The 21,347-nt window shown below is 42.6% G+C and overlaps 1 protein-coding gene across 3 annotated transcripts in view; it reads right to left on the bottom strand.

The window, feature by feature from the left end:
- The window catches only part of HEMK1 (HemK methyltransferase 1, mitochondrial release factors N(5)-glutamine), a 45,119-nt gene extending 28,186 nt beyond the window's left edge, over positions 1-16,933 (bottom strand). The window contains exons 1-4 of one of the 3 annotated variants that reach the window (XM_074198043.1): positions 16,823-16,933; positions 14,832-15,152; positions 5,513-5,604; positions 4,990-5,083 (exon numbers count right to left, since the gene is read on the bottom strand). In XM_074198043.1, the coding sequence (XP_074054144.1) occupies positions 4,990-5,083; positions 5,513-5,604; positions 14,832-15,068 (423 nt within the window). In that variant the 5' untranslated portion in view covers positions 15,069-15,152; positions 16,823-16,933. The remainder of the gene's footprint in view (positions 1-4,989; positions 5,084-5,512; positions 5,605-14,831; positions 15,153-16,822) is intronic. The other 2 variants (XM_074198044.1, XM_074198045.1) reach the window with 2 other exon arrangements.
- Between the last annotated feature and the right edge of the window lie 4,414 nt (positions 16,934-21,347).

Genomic DNA, 21,347 nt, shown 5'->3' with positions numbered 1-21,347 from the left:
TTCCATGACATCATGTTCCCTTCCACAAAGGGTATTTCTCAACATCCCTTCCTCTGCCATGGGGGACTGGGGCCACCTCTATGCGTCAGACTTCCTGGTCAGGTCAGGACAACCGGGGTTGCCTCACTCCAGTTTGCCAATCTGTGACTGGGGATGGCCTCAGGGAAAGGTGGGCAGCTTTGGGTCCTTATCTACTCATAGGCACAAAAAGCCCTCCCCCAAAAGGAGAGAAGAAGCTGAAAATACAAGCTTTAATTCTAGCTCTGATGCCATCTTGAACTTTGGATAAGTCTAAGGGTATCAATTTCCTTGTCAATAAAATGGGGATCTATTCTATCTTCCTAGAATTGTTATGGGGATGCACTTCAGAAACTTTGTTTTACTAGAGATGGGAGCTAAGGTTATTAATATTCTCCTCAGGATGGTCATGAGGCTCCCTTATGATAACATACAGGAATATTTTAATTGATTATATCTGTGTATCTAAAAGTGGAAAGAATTCTACCCCATCACAGTCTTGGAAGGGTTACTTTCTTCCCCTCATATTCCAGACCTCTCCTACTGTTCTCAGTTCCTCCTCTCTTTTATTAAAGGTTTAATAAGTAAACCAAAGAAAAATAATTCCTAGAAGTCGAAACATCCATCCCTCAGAGAATTTGGCAGTTGAATGGACAGGACCAGTGTGCCCTCTGCTGGTAGCACACAGTCATGGTTCACTCAGATTTCCTAGACTGTTTCAGACGGGGCTCATGTAGACATTGAGAAAGCAGCTTCAGATTATAGAATTTTAGAGTTCAGAGGTGCCTGTCAAGAACACTGGACCAGATGTTCAAAATCTTGGTATCATCTTCATGCCCTTCACTTCTCATGCACAAACAGTCTTCATTTGTACCCTAGCATTTCTCTAATCCTTCTCTTTTCTCAAGTACCTGGGTTCAGATCCCCTCCTTTGATAAATGGCTGTCACTTAATTGTTTTAGGCCTCTATTTCTCCAACCATAAAATGAATCAGTTAGTCTCTGAGATACTTGGTTCCTGATCTATAAATCTACAAATGGAAGCCTGTTGTAGGAATATGGATTAAAAGATCACCTGATCCATACCCCCTCATTTTATAGATTAGGAAACAGAAGTTCAGAGGTGAATGGTTTCACCCAAATCATAAAGTAGTACATGGCTAAGCAAGGATTTGAACTTGGTTGTAGCCAGTTCTGAAGCAGGTAACCATTCTACCCTTTTACATTGTTCTACTTTCATTGATATCACCCTAATATAGGCCCTAAAAACCCCTGCTTGGATTATTACAAAAGCTCTCAGGGCTTCCTGATTCTTCTTTACTTGCTCACCCATTACTCTTCCCCCTATCCTTTCATTATTCACTTGTTCAGAATTATCTTCCTTATTTATATATCAGTCATGTCATTCCTTTGTGTAAAACCTTTCCATGGTTACCTATTGTCTACTGAGTAAGGTGTAAACATCTTCTGTTTGAATTCAAGGTCTTATACTTTATGGCACCATTTCCACCTCAACTCCCTTCCCCATCTTTTATCCAAGTCAACTGGATAGTTCTCTGCACCCTGAACATGCCCTGCCCAAGACACCCTAGAATGTCTTCCTTACTCACTGATTGGGTTCCTACTCATTTTAAAAGTTCAATTCCAATGCCATTACTTCTAGAATCTGGATCTACAATCATTCCTAGTTCTCCTTGACTGGTGACAATCTAAATCTACTCTTGTCACCTCTCAGTCTCTTAATCTCTCTTCTAGTTTTTCTCCTCTCCAATCCTTTTCCACACAACTGCCTAATGGGGATTTTCCTATAACATAGATCTGATCAGGTTGTTCTCCCTTCTTCAGAATCTTCAGTGCCTCCCTTTTATCTCTAAGATAAAATGCTTGACTTCTCTGTCTGGTTTGTAAGGCTCTCCACAATCTAGGTCCCAGCCCAGTCTTATTTCCCATTATTTCCTTTCAGGTACTCTCTGATCCAGTCAAACTGACCTGCTAGTTATTGCTCATGACCTTCCAACTCTACCCTCCATGTCTTTGGATAAGTGATGCAGTCATCTGGCATTTTCTTCTTTCTTGTCTCTTAGAAGTCCTAGCTCCCTGAAGGACCAATTCAAATGCTTTCAGGCACTCCTCTAGGAGGCCTTTCCTGAACATCTCAGTGGTTAATGTAGCCTCCAAACTCCCCAGTGCTTTAATATTAACTATGAAACTCCCAGTGGTTAACATTGACTCTGAACACTCAGGTCTTAAAGTTAACCATGAAACCCCCAGTGGTTAATGTTGACTCTGAACCTTCCAGTGGTTAATGTTTGCTGCTCTTGAAATAAATAATTTTCTATTTAATTTTGTTTACTTATGTATAGAATCATCAACTCCCTTCCCCTAATTCCCCCCAAAATTATAGGCTCCTAGGGGATAGGGTCTCTTTTCCTTTTCATGTTGTACCTCTTGAACATAGCAGAAAGTTAATAAATGTTTGTCAAATTGAATTAAATGCATTGTAATTTTATCATCAGACAGTATCAACAAATATTTACTAACATCTTCTATGTGCACGATCTAAGTCGGGCACTAAGAACACAAAGAAGTACAAGGAAGGGAAGAGAATGAGAATTTTCTAGGAACTACTATGTGTTAGACACCATGCTAAGTGCTATTGATTCAGGTAGGAACTATTGTTTTTCCCATTTTACAGCTGAGGAAACTGAGGCAGGCAGCATTTAAGTGACTTTCTCTGGGGTCACACAGCTGGATTTGAACTCAGGTGTTGCTGACTCCAAGCCCAGAACTCTGTGCACTTATGGTCCCACTAGCCACTTCAGGTAAATGTCAAAAGCATATACTGACATTAACAGGAAAGCAAGGATGAAGAAGGTATAGTCTCTGCCAGCAAGGAGCTCAGAGTCCAGTAGTTATGGGGATAAAACAACATGTACATAACTATGATACAAAGAGTATAGAACATGGTGAGGGAAAGCAGAGAAGGCCAAATGACATCATGAGAATTCAAAGGAAGGAGAGGACACTTCTACCTTGGGGTGGAGGATTGGTCTGAAAAATTAAGAAAGGTTTCTTTGAAGAGGTGGTTGGGTGGATTTAATGAGCTGAGAATGATATAAAAGCCAGGAACAATGGGAAGTATCAAGGGCTGGTGATTAGTATTGTTTCCCTGACAAGTATAGTCTGTTAAAGGCAATTGAAATACTTTTGGATCCTCTCCAATTTTCTGAACCTCAGTTTCCTCATTCATAAAATGGGCACAGACTCCCTCACAAATACTTACATTATCTACCTCATCAGGTTATTAGGAGGAAAGCTCTTTATAAATCTGAAATCCCAAGAGATATAGATGCTGCTACTACTAGCATGCTCTCTCTACCCAGGTATTTGCCACACTTTGATAGGAGAGAGGAATAGGTGGAAAAAATCAAGACTGACTCCTTCCCTTCTTTGCAGAGTTGGAGCACCAAGGATGTCAAACACTAAATGAACAGTACAGCTCAGTGTGTTGTTTAACTTTGATGACACTTCCTCTTTTTTATTTTCCCACAGCTGGGGAGAGAAGGAAGGAAGGGTGTTGGGGGAAATGAAAGTAATATTAAAAACAAAAGATATCAGTAAAATTTTAAAAAACAAAAAGAAAAATTAGTACTGAGGAAAGAGCTTTAGCAGAAGGTGGGGCCAAAGCATGTGACAAAGACATAGATAAAGATGATGCCTGTTCTAGAATCTGGGTCATAGAAGGATTAGTAAAGGGTTAAAAGAATAGGTGGCATCATATAGAGTACCAGGCTTGGAATCAGCAAGTCACTTCACCCTATTTGCCTCAGTTTCCTCATCTGTAAAATGAGCTGGAGAAGGAAATAACAAACCAGTACAGTCAGATACAACTGAAAATGACTGAACAACCTAAAGAAACTTGGGATGCTTTCCCTAGAGAAAAGAAGGCTTTGCTGACAGCCCTGTCTTCAGTGAACCCTCCTGCCCTTAAATCTCTGAATCATTATCTACCTCACCTACAAGGGCAGCATGGCCCAGTGGAAAGAATACAGAATTTGAAGTCAGAAGACCTAGTAGCTATGATACTTCCTAGCTGCATGACTGTGAAGAAGTTGCTTTATTTCTGTGCCTCAGTTTACACTTTACTAGATAACCCCTCACCTCACCAGGTTTGTTCTTAGTAAATGTCCTTTTCAAATCTTATGAATGTTCTATCTGTGCAGTGCTTATACATAAAAATGCTTATTTCCTTCCCTATAAATAGAAGCTCTAACATATTATCACTAGGCATTGATGCCTAGGGACTCTCAATTACACGAGCAGTTTGTCTCTCTTGCTAGTCTGTGGCATCCTAAGGGCAGGAATCATGCCTTTATCATCCTTGGATCTCCTTCAATATATAATCCAGATCATGGTTTTGCACATAACAAATGATGAGCACATAGTCACAGAATGTGTTCAGTGGATAGAACACAAGCCCTGGAATCAGGAAGACTGAGTTCATATCTGGTCTAAGGCACTTGGCACTTTCTAGCTGTTTGACCCTGGGCAAGTCACTTAACCCTGATTGCCTCATAACTTTTTTTTAGCAAGGCAATCAGGACTAAGTGGTTTGCCCAAGGTCACACAGCTAGGTAATTATTAAGTGTCTGAGGTTGGATTTGAACTCAGGTCCTCCAGACTCCAGGACCTCTGTACCACCTAGTTGCCCCGTCTGGGTTCATATCTAGCCACTGGACCCAGATGACTCTGAAGAAGAAGGTAAGGCTGGTGACTTAGCATAGCATCTCCCTCATTCAAATCCATTTCATATACATATCATAACATCACTTCCCTGATATCATGGTTTCCTTTGAGAACAAAGGACAAGCAACAACATCCACAGCATGAATAAATGAACAACCTGGTCAGTGACAACAGCCCTGTCCCCATCAATAAGAGCTGACCTCATTGTCACAGACAGTTTTTCTACCTCAGTTTCAGGCCGTGGGATAAAGACTGGAGGTGTCATCTTGAAGGTGAGGCCCTGAAAATCCCATTCACCAATGACATACTGCACGGGCATCCTATAAAAGAGGAATATCCTGAAGACCTTGCTTGGCCTACCCCACCCCCAAACTATGGATCCCCACAAGTCAATAACCTGGGAGGAAACATAAGCACCTTGTAGCTACCAAACCCAAAGGAGAACAGTACTGGAGGAATAATGTTCTGATGGAGATTATGGGCAGGTTTGTATCTCCCTCCTTCCCCAAACAGTTCCCTAATTCAAACCAAGGTTCTCCCTCAGATTAGTGTCATGTCTCCCCAGGAAAACTAGAGACTCCCCTGGGACTTTATTCAACCAACTTCCTAGGCCCTCTTAACCAGGCCAGGAAAAGATAAGTAAATATGGAGAAAAGGGGGAAAGGACTGGGGACACTGGGAGGGAGACAGCAAAAGGGAAATAAGGATCAGGAAAGAGAGAAGCAGACTTGGCTCTAGCTGAATCCCACCTCTGAAGCCTTCGATTGCACAGCTCTCCAATCTGCTCCTGCTGAGAGTCAGTGATGGAAGTGGATCTCTGGCTGACCGACAGACTCTGAAACTAAACAACAAAAAACTCTTGATTGAGCTCCATGTCCCTGGCCCACCCATATGCCCAATCCCTTGAGAGCATCCAGATTTTGACTCCATGAGTGCCTTGGTTTCTTCATCTGTAAAATGAAGTGGTCTCTCAGCTCCTTTTCGTTCCCAATCTATAATTCTAAGTCAAACCCAAGTTTCTCAGAGTCTTCCAGGATGCAGAAACTCATCACTGAGCAGAGTGGGGGAAGACTGCTGCCTGAGCATGAGTCTTGTCAGTGGGACAAAAAGGGAAGGGAAGAAAAATCAGCAGGGGAATAGAGACCCACAGAATGGGGCTGAGCACCTCCCAATTTTCATGGCTCCCAGCCTCTAGCTCCCCAAGAGTCCAGACTCTTTCCTTTCCTTCGACAGCAATCAGTTGTAATTACTCTCTTATGAACACTTCCTCTGTCCCTGCTCTCACACACATCTAAGCCCCCCCCCCCCCAAGATGGAGCCAAGGCCAGGATATACATGGGATATCCATTCCCCTCTCCAGAATCCAGCCCTAGTATTCCAAAATTGGGGCCTGAAATATCATTTAATACAAAATATGTTTCAAAGAATTCCTTCACTAGATAGGGGAAGGCAGGGAAAAGACCTCTGGATATGTGGGGTCAAAGGTGATTTCAAACCCCAGATCTGTCTATTACTATCTATGGGCAATTCCCTCCTTTTTTCCTGGGCATCTTTTTCTGGAAACAAAGAAGGGTTTCAACTAGATAATCTTTTTTTTTTAATTTTTTGGGGGCAATGGGGTTAAATGACTTGCCCAAGGTCACACAGCTAATAAGTTTTAAGTGCCCAAGGTCATACTTGAACTCAGGTCTTCCTGACTCCAGGACCCACAGTACTCTATTCAGAGTACCACCTAGCTGACTTCAACTAGATAATCTTAAAGATTCTTTCTGGTTCAAAATTTTATGAGTCCTAGAGAGGTGAAAGGGGCTTGTTGAAGGTTACAGTCAATGAGTCACTTATTCTACAAAAGCTTACATATCTGAGTTCTAACATGTGCAGGGTCCTAGGCTGGTACTGTAGGACTACAAAGATGTCTAAGTCATAGTCCCTGGCCTCAAGGGGTTTACAGTCTATGACATGCATGCACATGACTGTACAAAAAGGCAGACTGTGACTATTGGTACAAGAGGTTTCAAAGGGAAGCACTTTGAGGGTAGGAGAGGATAATTGGTGGGAAAGGGAGGAGAATTCTGAAAGGCAAAACAGGAAAAGTGAGAGGGAAGAGCAAGTCTAACTTTATTAAGTTGTTATAAATAAGAAAATATATTTTGCATTTCCCATGTATAATTGATATCATATTGCCTTCTCAATGGGTGAGGGAGAGAAGAGAAGGAAAGAATTTAGGAAAAAAAACGCTAAAAATAAATAAATAAATAAATGATTCTTTTTTTTTTTTAAGTTCTTATAAAGCAATCATCCATAAATTTATCTAAACTCTTCCTGGACAGATTTTGGATTTAACCTATTACCCCAACACTCTGTCTTGATAGAAATTTTGGAACCTGCCTAGAGGCCATGAAAAAAATTATAAATAAATTTCAATATATCTGATTATCTTTGAAATCCTCTGTACTTTGTCTTTTTAAAGCCATCATTCTGCGAAGGGGTTCATAGATTTCAGCCACCTGCCCAAAGGAACTGGGATATTGTTTATATTTATGTTCTTAGTGTTTTGCACAGTATCTCTTATGTAGTAAGTATTTGAATGTTTTGCTGATATCAGAAAAGGTTCAGCACCGCTGCTACAGACCCCCCCCCCCAATGTGCTTCTGGTCACTGTACTTTGAAAGAAACTGAATTCAGGGGGCAATGAGTGACTGAACTGTGATTACCAAGCCTGGCCTTGTTGGGAGATCAAAAATGGAGATGGCCAACCACCCTTTAAGGTTGAAGGATCCAAATAGGCTTTGTCACCCATCCAAGGTCACCTACCACAGGCAGTGAGAGACCAGATGCATCTTCCAGGTTTTGAGCCTTAGAAAGGGAGCTTAAGAGAGTTAACCCAGCTCCATCAAGAACAAGGAGGTTGAGCCGACTAACCTCATTCCCCTTTCTGACAGACATAAGGTAAATATTGGGAGTGCTATGGACCTCAGTAACCAAGATTTCAGCCCAGCATTTGACTCTCTCTCTCTCTCATGCTGTACCCTGCAATAGGACGGAAGGATATAGGCTGAATGTTAATACGATTAGGTGGATCTGGAAATGGTTGAATGGCCAGCCATGAAGAGAAATCATTAAAGTTCAGTAGGGGTCAATTAACATCACATCAACTTCACCTTGAAAGGAGGACATTAATGGAAAATCCCAGGGATCTGACATTGGGTTTTTTTTTTTCCCAATGACCGGCAAAAACCAAACAAACATACACACACATTTATCATCCAACTCTGAGGTTCTATAATTCTTCAATGTCTCAGGCCCTATAGTATGTTTTTGTGCCAAAAAAATCTGTGGCCAGCCATCAGCCCCCGGGATTCTTTTCCTCCCCTCTCATACCCAATTGGTAAATCATCTGATTGACTCATACTCCAGGTTATATATAATTTTTCTTTATTTTATGGAGTTTTTTGTTTATGGTTAAAGTTTATAATAAAAAATTAATTGAAAAACAACTCCAGTGATTCCTTACAGTTTACAAAGTATAATAGCACCTTACTTCTGGCATTCAGTGCTCTCTACAACCTGGTGCCACCTTAAGCTCACTGGAAGACCTTGGAAGTCCCTTCTGAGACCCCAAGAGTCTAACCTTGATAGGATTTGAACTCATGTCCTCTGACTCAAACTTAAGGACTCTTAACAGTGTGCTATGCTGCCCTCTAGCCTTAGCTCACACCAACACACTTAGTACTCTACTATCTCAGTTCTCTGTTCTTGGAATATGCTCACCTTGCCTGGAGAATCTCTGCCCATCTTTTAAGACTCAACTCAAAAACCCTCCCTTCCTCCAAGAAGGAAAGAAGCATTTATTAAATATTTCATAGGTACCAACTTTCCTTTGAGGTCCCTTCCAGATCCAGCTCTATGATTCTAGGATCCAAAGACAAATTTCTTTTGATGACAAATCTATTACACTAAGGATTCTATTATACCAAGGGTTTTAAACCTGGGGTTTGTGGGTAAATGTAAGATATCTCTAAACTGAGATGGGGGAAAAAAATGACATCTTTATTTTCACTGACCTCTAAGTGAATTATAGCATTTCTTTCAATTATAAATGTAGGCAACAATTCTAGAAAGGAATTCATAGGCTTACCAAAACTGCCAAAAGAGTTTGAGATGCAGAAAAATGATTAAAAATCTATTGCACAATGTTTGCCCTATTATAATACAGGTTATAGTTATCTGGTTCAGTGCAAAGAGCTCTAGATTCAGAAAACCTGAGTTCAGATCTCACCTCTGCCACTTCCTACCTTAGTAACCTTGAATAATAAGAATATAAATAACAATAATAGCTAGTACCTAGGTAATGCTTTAGGGTTTGCCAAAGTACCTTACTACTAATATTATCTCATTTTATTCTCACAACAATCCTGGGAGGTAGAAGCTATTATTATTTCCTTTATTATGTCTATATTATTATCATTATCCCCATTTTGAAATTGAATAAACTGAGGCAGAGAGAGTTAAGTGAATTGCCAGAGTCATATAGTGAATACGTAGCTTGAGCAGGCTTCAAACTCAAGTCTTATTGAGTCCAGATCCCCTATTCTTATCAATGGTGTCATCTAGTTCCCTTTCTTGGCCCCAGTTTCTTCTCTATACAATGGAGTGGTGGGGTTGGGTTAGATGGGCTCTGCAGTTCTTCAAGATCTAGATCCATGATCCTAGGAAAACTGAATCATCTGTATATTTTTTGTCTTATTTCTCCAATAGTGAATGAAAAAGTGTTTATTTAATACCTAACTTGTACCAATTCCCATGTTAAGAGCTAAGAATTCAATTTAAAAAGTGAGACCATCCTTACTCATGTTTTAACTGGGGGAGCAAGGGGAAAGGGATAAAGGAAGGGGATGATAAAAGTGAGAGTGGATTAAAGGAGGCAGTAGTCAGAATCAATACAGACTTAGAGAAGGATCTGCAGAGAGAGAGAGAGAGAGAGAGAGAGAGAGAGAGAGAGAGAGAAGGATTAATGGTGGAAAACAATAAGATGGAGGGAAATACCCAGTCAGTAATCATAAATATGAATGAGAATGGCATAAATTCACCTACAAAACAGAAGCAAATAGCAGGCTGGATTAGAAACCAGAATCCAATAATAAGTTGTTTACAAGAAACATACTTGAAACAGAGACACTCATATTGAATAAAAAGGTAAGGGGCTGGAACAGAATCTAATATTTCATCTGAAGTAATTGGGAGAACAAATTCAAGAAGGAGGGATGAGCTACAGAGCAGATGACAAGACCAAGTGGTTCTTAGAGGACATTGCCAGGTCAGATGGCAATACCTATGGGTCAGCCAGGCCAAAAACAAAGTCTAGGGACCTTCCATATTATGGGAAGGATTACCTTCAGTGACTCAGTTTATTCAAGCAGTATGTGAAACTGGGGGGCAAGAAGGAACTAAGAGGAAGGTTGGAAAGGAAGGGGTTCAAAACTCTGGCTAGGCAGAACCCATTTCCCACCAACTCTGCCTGTAACTACCTCAGAGAGAGCTGACACAGGGTGGTGGATGGTGTCTCCTCTTAGCAGATGGGCAAAGTGAACTGAGCAGAACAGGTGCTTAAATTCGATCTCCTTTGGAGCCACAGAATGATTAGTTCCTAATGAACTGAAGGAACTGATTTAAATCAACTGGTATAAACCCCTCCAGCAAAGGAGTTTTTGCCAGAAAGTACTGGATGACTAAGAAAGGCAGAAGGATGGAAGATTGAGAGAAGGGCAACAAAAGCTAAGGAGGGAGAGGTGGGGGAAGAGAGAAGAAGGGAGAGGGAGAGAAAAAGAGAGAAAGGGAGGAAGAGACAATAGATAGAAAGAGAAAGAGAGAGAGGAAGGCAAAGACAGACAGACAGACAGAAAGAGACAGAGAAGGGAGAGAGAGATAGACAAAGAGACAGAGAGAGAGGTCCTAGGAGGATACATTATAAAGAAAAATATTCTAGTGAGAAGAACCAGAACCAGATCATCATACACATTAACAGCAATAACTCTGATAAGTTTAGTTCCTCTTAGGAGTTCAGTGATCAAACCAAATCTAAAAGACTTGTGTTGGAAAATACCATCCACACCCAGAGAAAGAACAATGGAGTCTGAATGTAGACCAAAGTATACTATTTTCACTTTTTAAAATTTGTTTTGTTTTTTTGCCTTCTCATGTGTTTTTTCCCCTTTTGATCTGATTCCTCTTTCACAATATGACTACTATGGAAATACTGTATATTTAACATAGTTGTACGTGCATAACCTAAATCATATTACTCAAGGGGAGGGGGGAGAAAAGGAAGGGAAGTAGAAAAATGTGGAATTCAAAATCTTACCAAAAAAAAAAGAATGTTCAAAACTATTTTACATGTAATTGGGGAAAAATAATTAAAAATTAAATAAAAAAATAAATTAATAAATAAATGAATGAATGAATGAATGAATGAATAAATGACAGATAGGCTGAGGAGAGTTAAAGATTCTTCCTAAGGAAGAGAACTCAAGAGCAAGGGCTTCACCAGCCTCAGAGATGAAAACCTGGAATATTGTTATAAAGTTTCAAAGAGATCAAAAGAGGACTAGAGAAAGGAAGGATAATTTTACAAAGTGGGTTGTAAATTTAGGGATGTTATCCAACAGATTCAGGAGAATCCAATTATGAGGTACCTACTTAGTGCAAAACACTGAGTGTCCAAAGATCATATTAAAAAAGCCTCTGGCCCCAGAGGAACTCTCTTCCTCAAGATGTAATGTTTAAAGAAGGAGCTGAGGGATGGAAGGAGCCTGAAGAAGAGCTGGGCAGGATATGCTCACAGTCTTCCCATATCGGAGGGCTAATAAAGCCCTCTCTAAGACAAGGTCACTCTTCCTTTCTTTAATAGCTCCAGCCAAAGTGACCATTTTTTAATTTCCTCTTACATTCCCTCTAATTTCCAGCTTCCTTGCCCTTGCCCATGCTGTGCCCTTTGCCTGATCTATCATCCCTTCTGCTCTCTGCCTGTTCAATGTTTGTCCTTCTCTTACACTCCAGCTCAGTTCCCTCCCCTTTGAGAAAGCTGCTCCTGATTCCTTTGCTCAGAACAATTCCACCTCCCCCTTTGTCAGTCCATCACCTATATCCTGTCTCATTGTGTACTACAGTTATCTGTTTTGGTGTCTTCTCACCCTACAAGACTGACAGTCATTAGGGTAGGGTCTGTCCTTTATCTAAACTTAGCCTCTCCTCTGCTGCTAACACAGTGCTCTAAATACAGTATGTACCCAATGGGGGATAGGAATAATGTCCCTAATCTAAATTTAGCATCTCCTCTACAGGCTAACATGGTGCTCTAAAAACAGTGTGTACCCAATGGTGATTGGGAATAAGCATTTCTATGACACCTACTATGATCCTGGGCTAAGAGCTTTACAATCATTATCTCACTAGATCCTCACAACAGCCCTGAGAAGTAGGTGGGTTTATTATTTTCATTTTAAAGTAGGAAACTAAGGCAGAGAGAGGTTAAATGAGTTGTCCAAGGACACACAGTTAGAAAATATTGGAGGCTAGATTTGAACTCAGGTCCAGTTTCAAGACACCTACTAGCTGTGTGACCCAAAGCAAGTCATTTAATCCTATTTGCCTCAGTTTCCTCATCTGTAAAATGAGATGGAGAAGGAAATGGCAAACTATTCCAGTATCTTTCCTAAGAAAAGCCTAAATGGGATCAAGAAGAGTTAGACATGACTGAAACAACTCAACAACTTCCTGACTCTAGTCTAGTGGCCTGTCTGTTGTGCCATCAGCTGCCTAACCAAATTAGATTTATTCCATGTAACTCTGGAGAACAGACCTAGAGATAATGGGCACTACTCACAGACAAACAGATGTTAGTGGAGGATAGGAAAGACTTTTCTACCAGGCAGAAGATGAGTGATGTTGCAGATGGAATTCCTGAATCTGATATGGCTTAAACTAGATGAACACTCAAGTCTCTATCAGCTCAGAGGGTCTATAACTCTATTAATAAAGATTGAAACTATAAATAAATTCAGAAAAAAGTAAAAAAAAAGTTTGTTGAAATAAATTCCTAGTCAGGCTTTCAGTAGTAAGAGGAGAGAGTTTGGGACTTATTCCTAAACTCTTGAGGAAATTAATCATAGCTTCCTCCAACCAATGGTTCTTGATGTTGGGTCTGTTAACTTGTTTTTAAACAAAAGGCTTTGATAATTGCATCTCAGTATAATTGATTTCCTTTGCAATCTTACATATTTTGTTTTATACCTTTGAAAACATAATTCTAAGAAGGGGTCCACTGGTTTCACTAAATTATCCAAAGGGCCTATGCTTCAAAAAAAAGGTCAAGAACTAAACCATCCCTAGCAGAGTCAGAATTCTGGGCTGAAGAGGTTACGGAATTGACCCTAGGTGGGACTTCATATACTTCTATATGAGTTGCATTAGGAAGCATACTAGATTTGGAATTAGAAGACCTTAGATTCTAAACTCAGCTCTGTTATTTGCTACCTTTGGGGAAATGAAAAATTCTCTTTCCTCTCTGGGTCCCAGTTTACTCCTCTGTACAACTGGAGTTTGGAGGGATAGAATTTAAAAGCCAGAATAACACAGTAGATAAAGGACTAGACGAGTCTTTAATTTTACCTAAGATACTAGTTGTGTGACCCTAGGCAAGTCACTTAAGTTCTAAATGCATCAGTTTCCCCATCATGCTATTGTTCAGTTGTGTTTCAGTCATTTCCAATTTTTTTTACCCTTTTGGGGGGTTTTCTTGGCAAAGATGCTGGAGTGGCTTGTCATTTCCTTTTCCAGTTCATTTTACAAATGAGGAAACTGAAGCAAAAAGGGTTAAGTGATTTGCGCAGAGTCATACTGCTAGTGTCTGATGTACTTAGGAACATGAGTCTTCCTGTCTTTAGGCCAGGAACTCTTTTCACTGTATCACCTGGCTGTCTTTTCCTCATCTGCAAAAACTTAACTGAATCCCCATCTACAAAAAAACATTTAGCAAGACAAGGCCAGAAGTATTTGGGTCACAAAGCTGACATGCCAGTTAACCTGAGTTCCCATCAGGCATATCAAATATCCCCTAAGATTCTTCTAGCTTTATATCTATGATCCTATTATCTCAAAGGCCTCTTCTTGCTCTAACATTTTGTAACCCTCCAGTTAACATCAGTAGTTTTTCCTGATGAGTAAGCCCTTGGCAGAGTGAGCCTTGCGCAGACATTTTGCTCAAAACGAGTTCAAACTTAGGTCAGGCTCTGGATTAACTGTGAGATGATTTTCCAGTAAACTCCAACTAATCTATAAGCTCTTTGTGGACAAGGACATGTCATACATTCTTTCTACAACCCACAGTGGTTAGCAGGATGCCAGCCACACAGTGAACCCATAGATACTTGGGACTAGAATGGACCTCATACATCATCTAGACCAACCTTCTCATTTTCATTTTACAGTTGGGGAAACAGGCCCTAAGAGAGAACAAAAATATACTTGAAGTACTGGTACTAAGTACACATTAGACAGTGTCACACACCATCCTGGATGCTGGGATTCAATGACAAAAATGAAAATAGTCTTTGCTCTTGAGGAGTATCCCCCAAGCATCTAGAATTGTGAAGGTATCTAACAGATGCTTATTGATTGACTCATTCTGACAGAAACACAGTGGCCCCTGCTTTGAAGGAGTTTATAGTCTCCTGGCAGGAGTACCCACCTGTTGAGTAAAGTCAAATTTTGCTCAGGAGATAGCTCCCAATGCTTGCCTTTCTCCCCTCTGGCCTTGGCCCTGGCCCTGGGGGGGGGGGGGGGGGGGCGGGGTGGTCAGGGAATTATCTGGATCACTGTTTTCTATTTAGGAGCAAACTTAGGGCCAGCTAGGTGGCCCAGTGGATAGAGAGCCAGCTCTGAAGTCAGGAGGACCTGAGTTAACTCTGACGTCAGACACTTAATAATTACCTAGCCGTGTAACCTTGGGCAAGTCACTTAACTCCATTGCCCTGCAAAGACAAACAAATAAAAGAAAGAAGTAAGCTTAACTGTTTTGGCTCCAAGCACATGAGCCACGATGTACTGGCTGGATTCCCGGGCTTCCGGAACTCCTCTCTCCTCAAACACTTGTGTCCAGTGGTTGACCAAAGCTGTCGCTGTCACCAGTGGGGCCCTGTGGCCACTGATTGATCTTGGTAGCAGCAAAGCAAGAGGTGAGGGGAATGCTCCCATCCATTTGACCCCTTGAGGTCCAAGGCTCCACAGCTTCATGGGCCAAAGCCACATATCTTAGATGAACAGCATCTGCAGCTGGGGGAGTGGCTAAATTTAAGGATCTCTTGGAGCCTGTAATTCTCTGTGGACCTGGAACTGGGGAAGAGAGAGATAAACACCCCAATCCCAAAAGCTTCAGACAAAATCCAGAGTATCTTTCACTTCTAACTCCCTCTGGAACATCTCCCCCAATTGGCCCTGAATCCATTTCCACTCTTACTCCAATCCACCTTGCTCCAGGTCTCATCCCTCTCATCTGAATTGTTTCAGGGGTCTCTGATCTAGATTCCAAGTACCCAAACTACCCTTCCTACACAACCAGAGGAATCTTCCTGCCAAGCGCCATAGCTTTCTTGCAGCAGATGCTCCATAAATATGTGCTGGATGAATGGAGCATGGACTCCTTCCTTCCTTCCTAAGAATACTAGGAAGTGTTATCTTCTACATCCAATGCTTTGCATAGGTTGTGCCCATAAGTTTATTCTTCCTGGAACATCTTTTTATCATTACTTAGTTTTTCAATATACCTGCCTCTCCCCAAGCCAGATTGAGCCTTCCCCTGCACTAGGGCACAGAAGAGGGGAAATCTGATAATAATCAGTTGATGGGCTTTCCTTGGAAGGCACTGGGTGCTATAGAAAGAATTCTAGTGTGATTTCCCAGGGCCCAGCTTGGTATCTCCACCCTGTCATGTTAATCTGGAGGCATCTTGGCAAAGTCAAAAAATGGAATCTGCATTCTAAGTCAGCTCTGACACTTTCTGTCAATCTGGGCAAGTCTTGTATCTTTTCCTCATCTATAAAATGGGGCTATTTCTTTCTCTCTATCTCATGGGATTATTGCAAACAAAGCATTTTCTAAAACTTAAGAGAGTCACACAGGGAAAAGTCATTCTTTTCCCTGACTCTGGAGTCAGGAGGACCTGGGTTCAAATTCTCCCTCTGGGTTTACTACCTATATGATCTTGGACAAGTCTCTTTACCTAATTATACATAATATATATATATATATATATATTAAAATCTATAATATATCGTTCCTCTGTCAGGGAAAGGGTGGAGAAAAATGTGAAACTCAAAACCTTTTAAAAAAGTGATAGTTGAAAACTATCTTTGCATGTAATTGGAAAAATAAATAAAATATTTCAAAACATGTAAAAAAGAAAAACTATTTTTCATAAGATATTCAAAAAAGAAAACTTTTTTTCATATAGTTGCAAAAATAAATAAATAAAATATTTGCAGGTAGTGGGAAAAATAAATAAATAAGACAAGTCTCTTTACCTCCCTGGATTTCACTGTCCTCATCTCTAAAATGAGGCCTCTGGGGGGTCCCTTCATAGACTTGGAAGTGTGCCAAGGTTTCTTGACTTGGGTTTCACAATGTGACTAAGTTTCATGAGATCTTGGCTGGGGACGAGGGGGGACACCTTTATTTCTTTATTTCTTAGTTTTCTTTGCAAATCCTGAGCGTTTTGTTTTAAGCCCTCGGAAACACTATTCTAAGAAGGGCTCCTAAAAATAAATAAGAAAAAACTCCAGGAACAACAAAGTGGGGCGGGGGTCCTTAAGCTTCAGCCCAGGGGCCAGGGGCCAGGACCCCCCCCCAAAGTCACTAACTGACCTCCCGCTTGTCTGAGCCTACCGTCCTGGGCCAGGCGCAGGCTCCCAGCAAGCCGGGGCCGGGGGTCCCCGACACCGGCCCCAGCCCCTTGGAGGGCTCGGGCGAGCCGCCCGCCCCGCCCCGAGACCCCGGCCCCCCCTTACCTGGACCCCGGGGTCCCTAGAACTGTGGGGCCGGACTCCAGCCAGCCTCCCGCCCCGGAGCTGAGTCCATGTGTCCGTCCCTCTGTCAGTCCGTCCCTGCTTCCGGGAAGGGCGGTGGCTTCAGCGAGTGGCTCCGCCCCCAAAGACCGCCCTCCTCTCTTCTCCCAGCCAATCCTCTGCCTTACAGTCTCCCCAAAGAGGCGGGGCCTCCCTCCGGCTCCGCCCCCTTGCATTAAAGCCCACGTGGGCTGCGCTGGGGGAGGGGGGCTGCCAGCTCCCTTGGCCTTCTCCTCCTGACCGGCTCGAAGCTTGTCCTTCATCCTCAGCATCTGGGAGGGAATGCCATGGCAGGCGCGCAGCACCAGCCTCACCCCCTCCTCCGAGGCCGTCTGGGTGGGCTGGCCAGAGGGGGATCCCGCTGAGTGCAGATGACCCTGGGTGGGAGGCAATCAGGGTGAAGTGACATGGCCAAGGTCACACAGCATGGTCTGAGGCTGGCTCCAGCCAGGGCTGGTGCTCTGTCCTCTGAATCCCACTGCCCATGGGAGGAGCATGCAGACACATCAGTGTGGCTCCCTGGTACACTGCCTCCGTGTACATCTGGAATGGCATCCCTGCATGGATAGCCTGGAGAAGTTCGGTGCATCCTCTGGAAACAAAGGGAAACTGAAGCCCAAGAAAAGCACGTTACTAGGTCTCCTAAGAGGGCCACAGGATCGGTATGGGAAGAAAACACATTTATATTAAGCATCTATGATGGGTAAGTGCTTTAAAAATATGATTTCATTTGCCCCAGGAGGTACTTATCATTATTATTATTATTATTTATTATCCTCATTTTACACTTAGGGAAACTGAGGCAGACAGTGATTAAATGACTTGCCCAGGTTCACAGTCTTAAGATTGAATTTGAGGGGCAGCTAGGTGGGGCAGTGAATAGAGCAGTGGCCCTAGAGTAAAGGGGACCTGAGTTCAAATTCATCCTCAGACACTCAGCTATGTGAACCCGGGCAAGTCACTTAACCCCAATTACCTTGCCAAAAAAAATAAAAGACTGAATTTGAACTCAGGACATTCTTCTGTGCTACCTACCTACCTTCAATAAGAGCTTACTAATGGGGGCGGCTTGGTGGTGCAGTGGATAGAGCACCAGCCCTGGAATCAGAAGTACCTGAATTCAAATTCTGCCTCAGACACTTAGTAATTACCTAGCTGCGTGGCCTTGGGCAATCCACTTAACCCCATTGCCTTGCAAAAAAAAAAGCTTTCTGATAGTGCCCAGCTCCTAGAGCTAATAACTACTAGACACAATTCTTTGGTCTTTAGGCATACATCTTGAGATCTCTCCAACCTTGGAATAGGTTCCCTCAAATCTGATTAAACTTTCTTCTCTTCCCCTACTCCCCAGCTTCAACCAACTCTTAGTCTCCTTGCCATTGCCTAGCTAGGTAAAGAAGACCCCTCACAATTTATTTTTATGAATTAAATTTTTTTCATCTTTTTCTTCAATGAGGATACTGGAATGAGTCACTAACCTGTTATTACTCTTTTATATTTAATGTTCTTTTAGGACTGTAAGGTGGACAATTTTTAAACTGCTTTTTGCAAATGTGTAAGAGTATTGGGGGCAGCTGGGTGGTTCCATAGTGCGTAGAACATAGGGCCTGGAGTCAAGAACACTCATCTTCCTGTTTTCAAATATGGCCTCAGACATTAGCTGATCCTGGGCAAGTTATTTAATTCTGTTTGCCTCAGTTTCCTCATCTGAAAAATGAGCTGGAGAAGGGAATAGCAGACCACTCCAATGTTGGACCTAAATGGGATCACAAAGAGGGTCACAAAATGAACATGTGACTGAAAAGACTAAACAACAACCAGAGTATTGGAACAGGGCAGCTAAATGGATAGAGTACTGGGCCTGGAGTCAGGAAGACCTGAATTCAAATCTAATCTCAGACATATACTAGCTGTCCAACCATGAACAAGTAATAACTGAAAAATCGTATTTCTGAAGGCTCATTGAAAGCAACTTCAAGGGGCGGCTAGGTGGTACAGTGGATAAAGCACTGGCCCCAGAGTCAGGAGTACCTGGGTTCAAATTCAGTCTCAGACACTTAATAATTACCTAGCTGTGTGGCCTTGGGCAAGCCACTTAACCCCATTTGCCTTGCAAAAAAAAGACTTTTGTTTCCTCATAGCTTGGAGATATTATCTTTTAAAAACTCTTGTAGTATATTTAATAAAATCCTATGGGAGAAATCATTTATTTAGCACCTATTATTTAGCAGATACTATAAGACTATCACCTTGTTTAATCCTCTCAATGGAGGTAGTATTATTGTTATCGCTGTTTTGCCTTTGAGAAGACTGAGGCAATCTCAGACAGAAAGTGACCTGGCCTGTTAGGGACTGTGGTATGTGGGAGTTCTGTGAAATCTTCATCACTTGGTGCCCTTGAGCACCAGAATGTTGTTTTACTAAGTGACATGGGAGTGGGAGTGGGAAGGATATTTAAATACGTGTATTTTGGTAAATAAACAGAGACCTTGGTGTACAAAGGGAGAACTTGTCTTCCTTGTCTCCTGCCCCTCCAAAGCTCACCTGGGGAAGGTTACAGGAGTCCGGAAAGGGACTCAACACTGGCCAAGCTTACACAGCTAGGAAATGACTTCTTGACTCCAGGACCAACCTCTATTCACTTTGTTACCTATCAGATGGCACTGGTCTCACTTTCAGATATAGACTAGACCTGTGATTTCACTTGTGCCTGAGAAGATTCCTCCTAGCAATGTGGGTCAGCTCTCTACAATTTAGAGCTTCAGAACTACAGATCACACGGCTGGTGCAGGTCAAATGCAGGACTTGAACCTTGATCTTTGGCTTGGAGGCCAGCTGTCTGTCCACTTTATACAACTCTGGCAGTGGTGGCTGCCTTGGGTGGGGCAGGGGTAGAGGAAACCCTATAACAATTTACAGTAGCTATATCATTTTAGGGTTTGAATGCCCTCTGCAAACATTTTTTGCTCAGTCTTGAACAACTCATTGTGCCCCAATTTGAGGTTTTCTTGGCAGAGAGCCTGAAGTAGTTTGCCATTTCCTTCTCCAACTCATTTTACAAATGAGGAAACTGAGGCTAACAGGTGACTTTCCCAGGGTCACACAGTGATGGGATTGGAACTGGATTGAGACTGGATTAGAACTCACAAAAATGAGTTCCATTGAGGTCCTAACCACCCCCTAGAAACTTCTTATGATAATGCATTGTAAACTCCTTGAAGGTTTTGTAAACTTTTCTTTCTCAGCTCTCCTAAATTCTTTTTAAATTTTCTTTAGTTTTTGCAAAGCAATGGGGTTAAGTGGCTTGCCCAAAGCCACACAGCTAGGTAATTATTAAGTGTCTGAGGCCAGATTTGAACTCAGGTACTCCTGACTCCAGGGCCAGTGCTCTATCCACTGCACCACGTAGCCACCCCTTGTCCTAAATTCTTAAGGAATGGTGGTTGATTGATTGATAATGACACAAAGAGAAAAGATTAGATTCTCACATTTCATTCTCAAAGTAGCTTCCTCTCAAAGTCCCCAGTAAATGACTCCTTAACTCTCCAGGGGAAAAAAGGGGGGCGAGGGGTAACCCTAGTTGTAAAGAGTCCTAATACAGTGGTTAGAAGATTAGTTCTTTCCCAGTGAATTCCCACTCACTGAGAAAAGTCCTTTCTCCCCTCTGTGGATTTCACTTTCCTTCTCTTTAAAATGAAGGGACTGAACTAGGGAGATCTGTAAGAAGGCGGTTGACTGTAGGCCCTGCCATTGATTCACTGGGGTTTGGGGAGTATGCTTACTGCTATGTAATAGGATTAATGTTCCTAAGTGTATAAAGAGATTTTGCTCATTCATTTTCCCAGTGTCAGCTTCTTTGTTGGTAAAGTGTTTGTGTGTGTGTGTCTGTTTGGGGGGGACTGGGTTTGCATCTCTGCTCTGTCACATTATTGGTACAGAAACTGATCTTGGACAGGGCCTCAGTCTCCCCATCTGGAAGATGAGAAGGCAGGATAAGAGGATCTCTAAGGGCCCTCTCAGCTCCCACATGCTATGGTTCTAAGATTAGCCAGGATGGGAGATCTGTGATTTGGTGGATGCCAGCCCATGCCCTGCCGGTCCCATGCCCTCCCCCCCACATCATTTCCATAGAGGAATGCCAGCTCCTCCTGCCACAAATCCAGTGCTGAGTCTGCCTGGATAGCACACACCGGGCAGGAGCAACGGGAGAGTGGCAGGCCAAGGAGCCAATCGTCAGCCCCAGCCCAGGCAGGGCAGGAGGAGACGGGAGGGCCCAGCTCTGCGAGCTGAGGGGGCGGGACCAGGTACTCCAGGCATTTCGGAAAATACAATGCAAACAAACGGGCTGACAGCTGCGCCTGCTCCCCGGGCCTCGCTGGAGCCTGCTCAGGCCCTGGCATCGGCGCTGCCAAGCCCATCAGGCCGAGGCATGGTGCCAGGCTGCCCTCTGCAGAGCCAGCGCCTCCTG

This window comes from Macrotis lagotis, chromosome 8 (assembly GCF_037893015.1).
Source record: "Macrotis lagotis isolate mMagLag1 chromosome 8, bilby.v1.9.chrom.fasta, whole genome shotgun sequence".
Taxonomy (NCBI): Eukaryota; Metazoa; Chordata; class Mammalia; order Peramelemorphia; family Peramelidae; genus Macrotis; species Macrotis lagotis.
The sequence above is the reverse complement of the archived record's forward strand: the minus strand, read 5'-3'. Positions and strand labels throughout refer to the sequence as shown.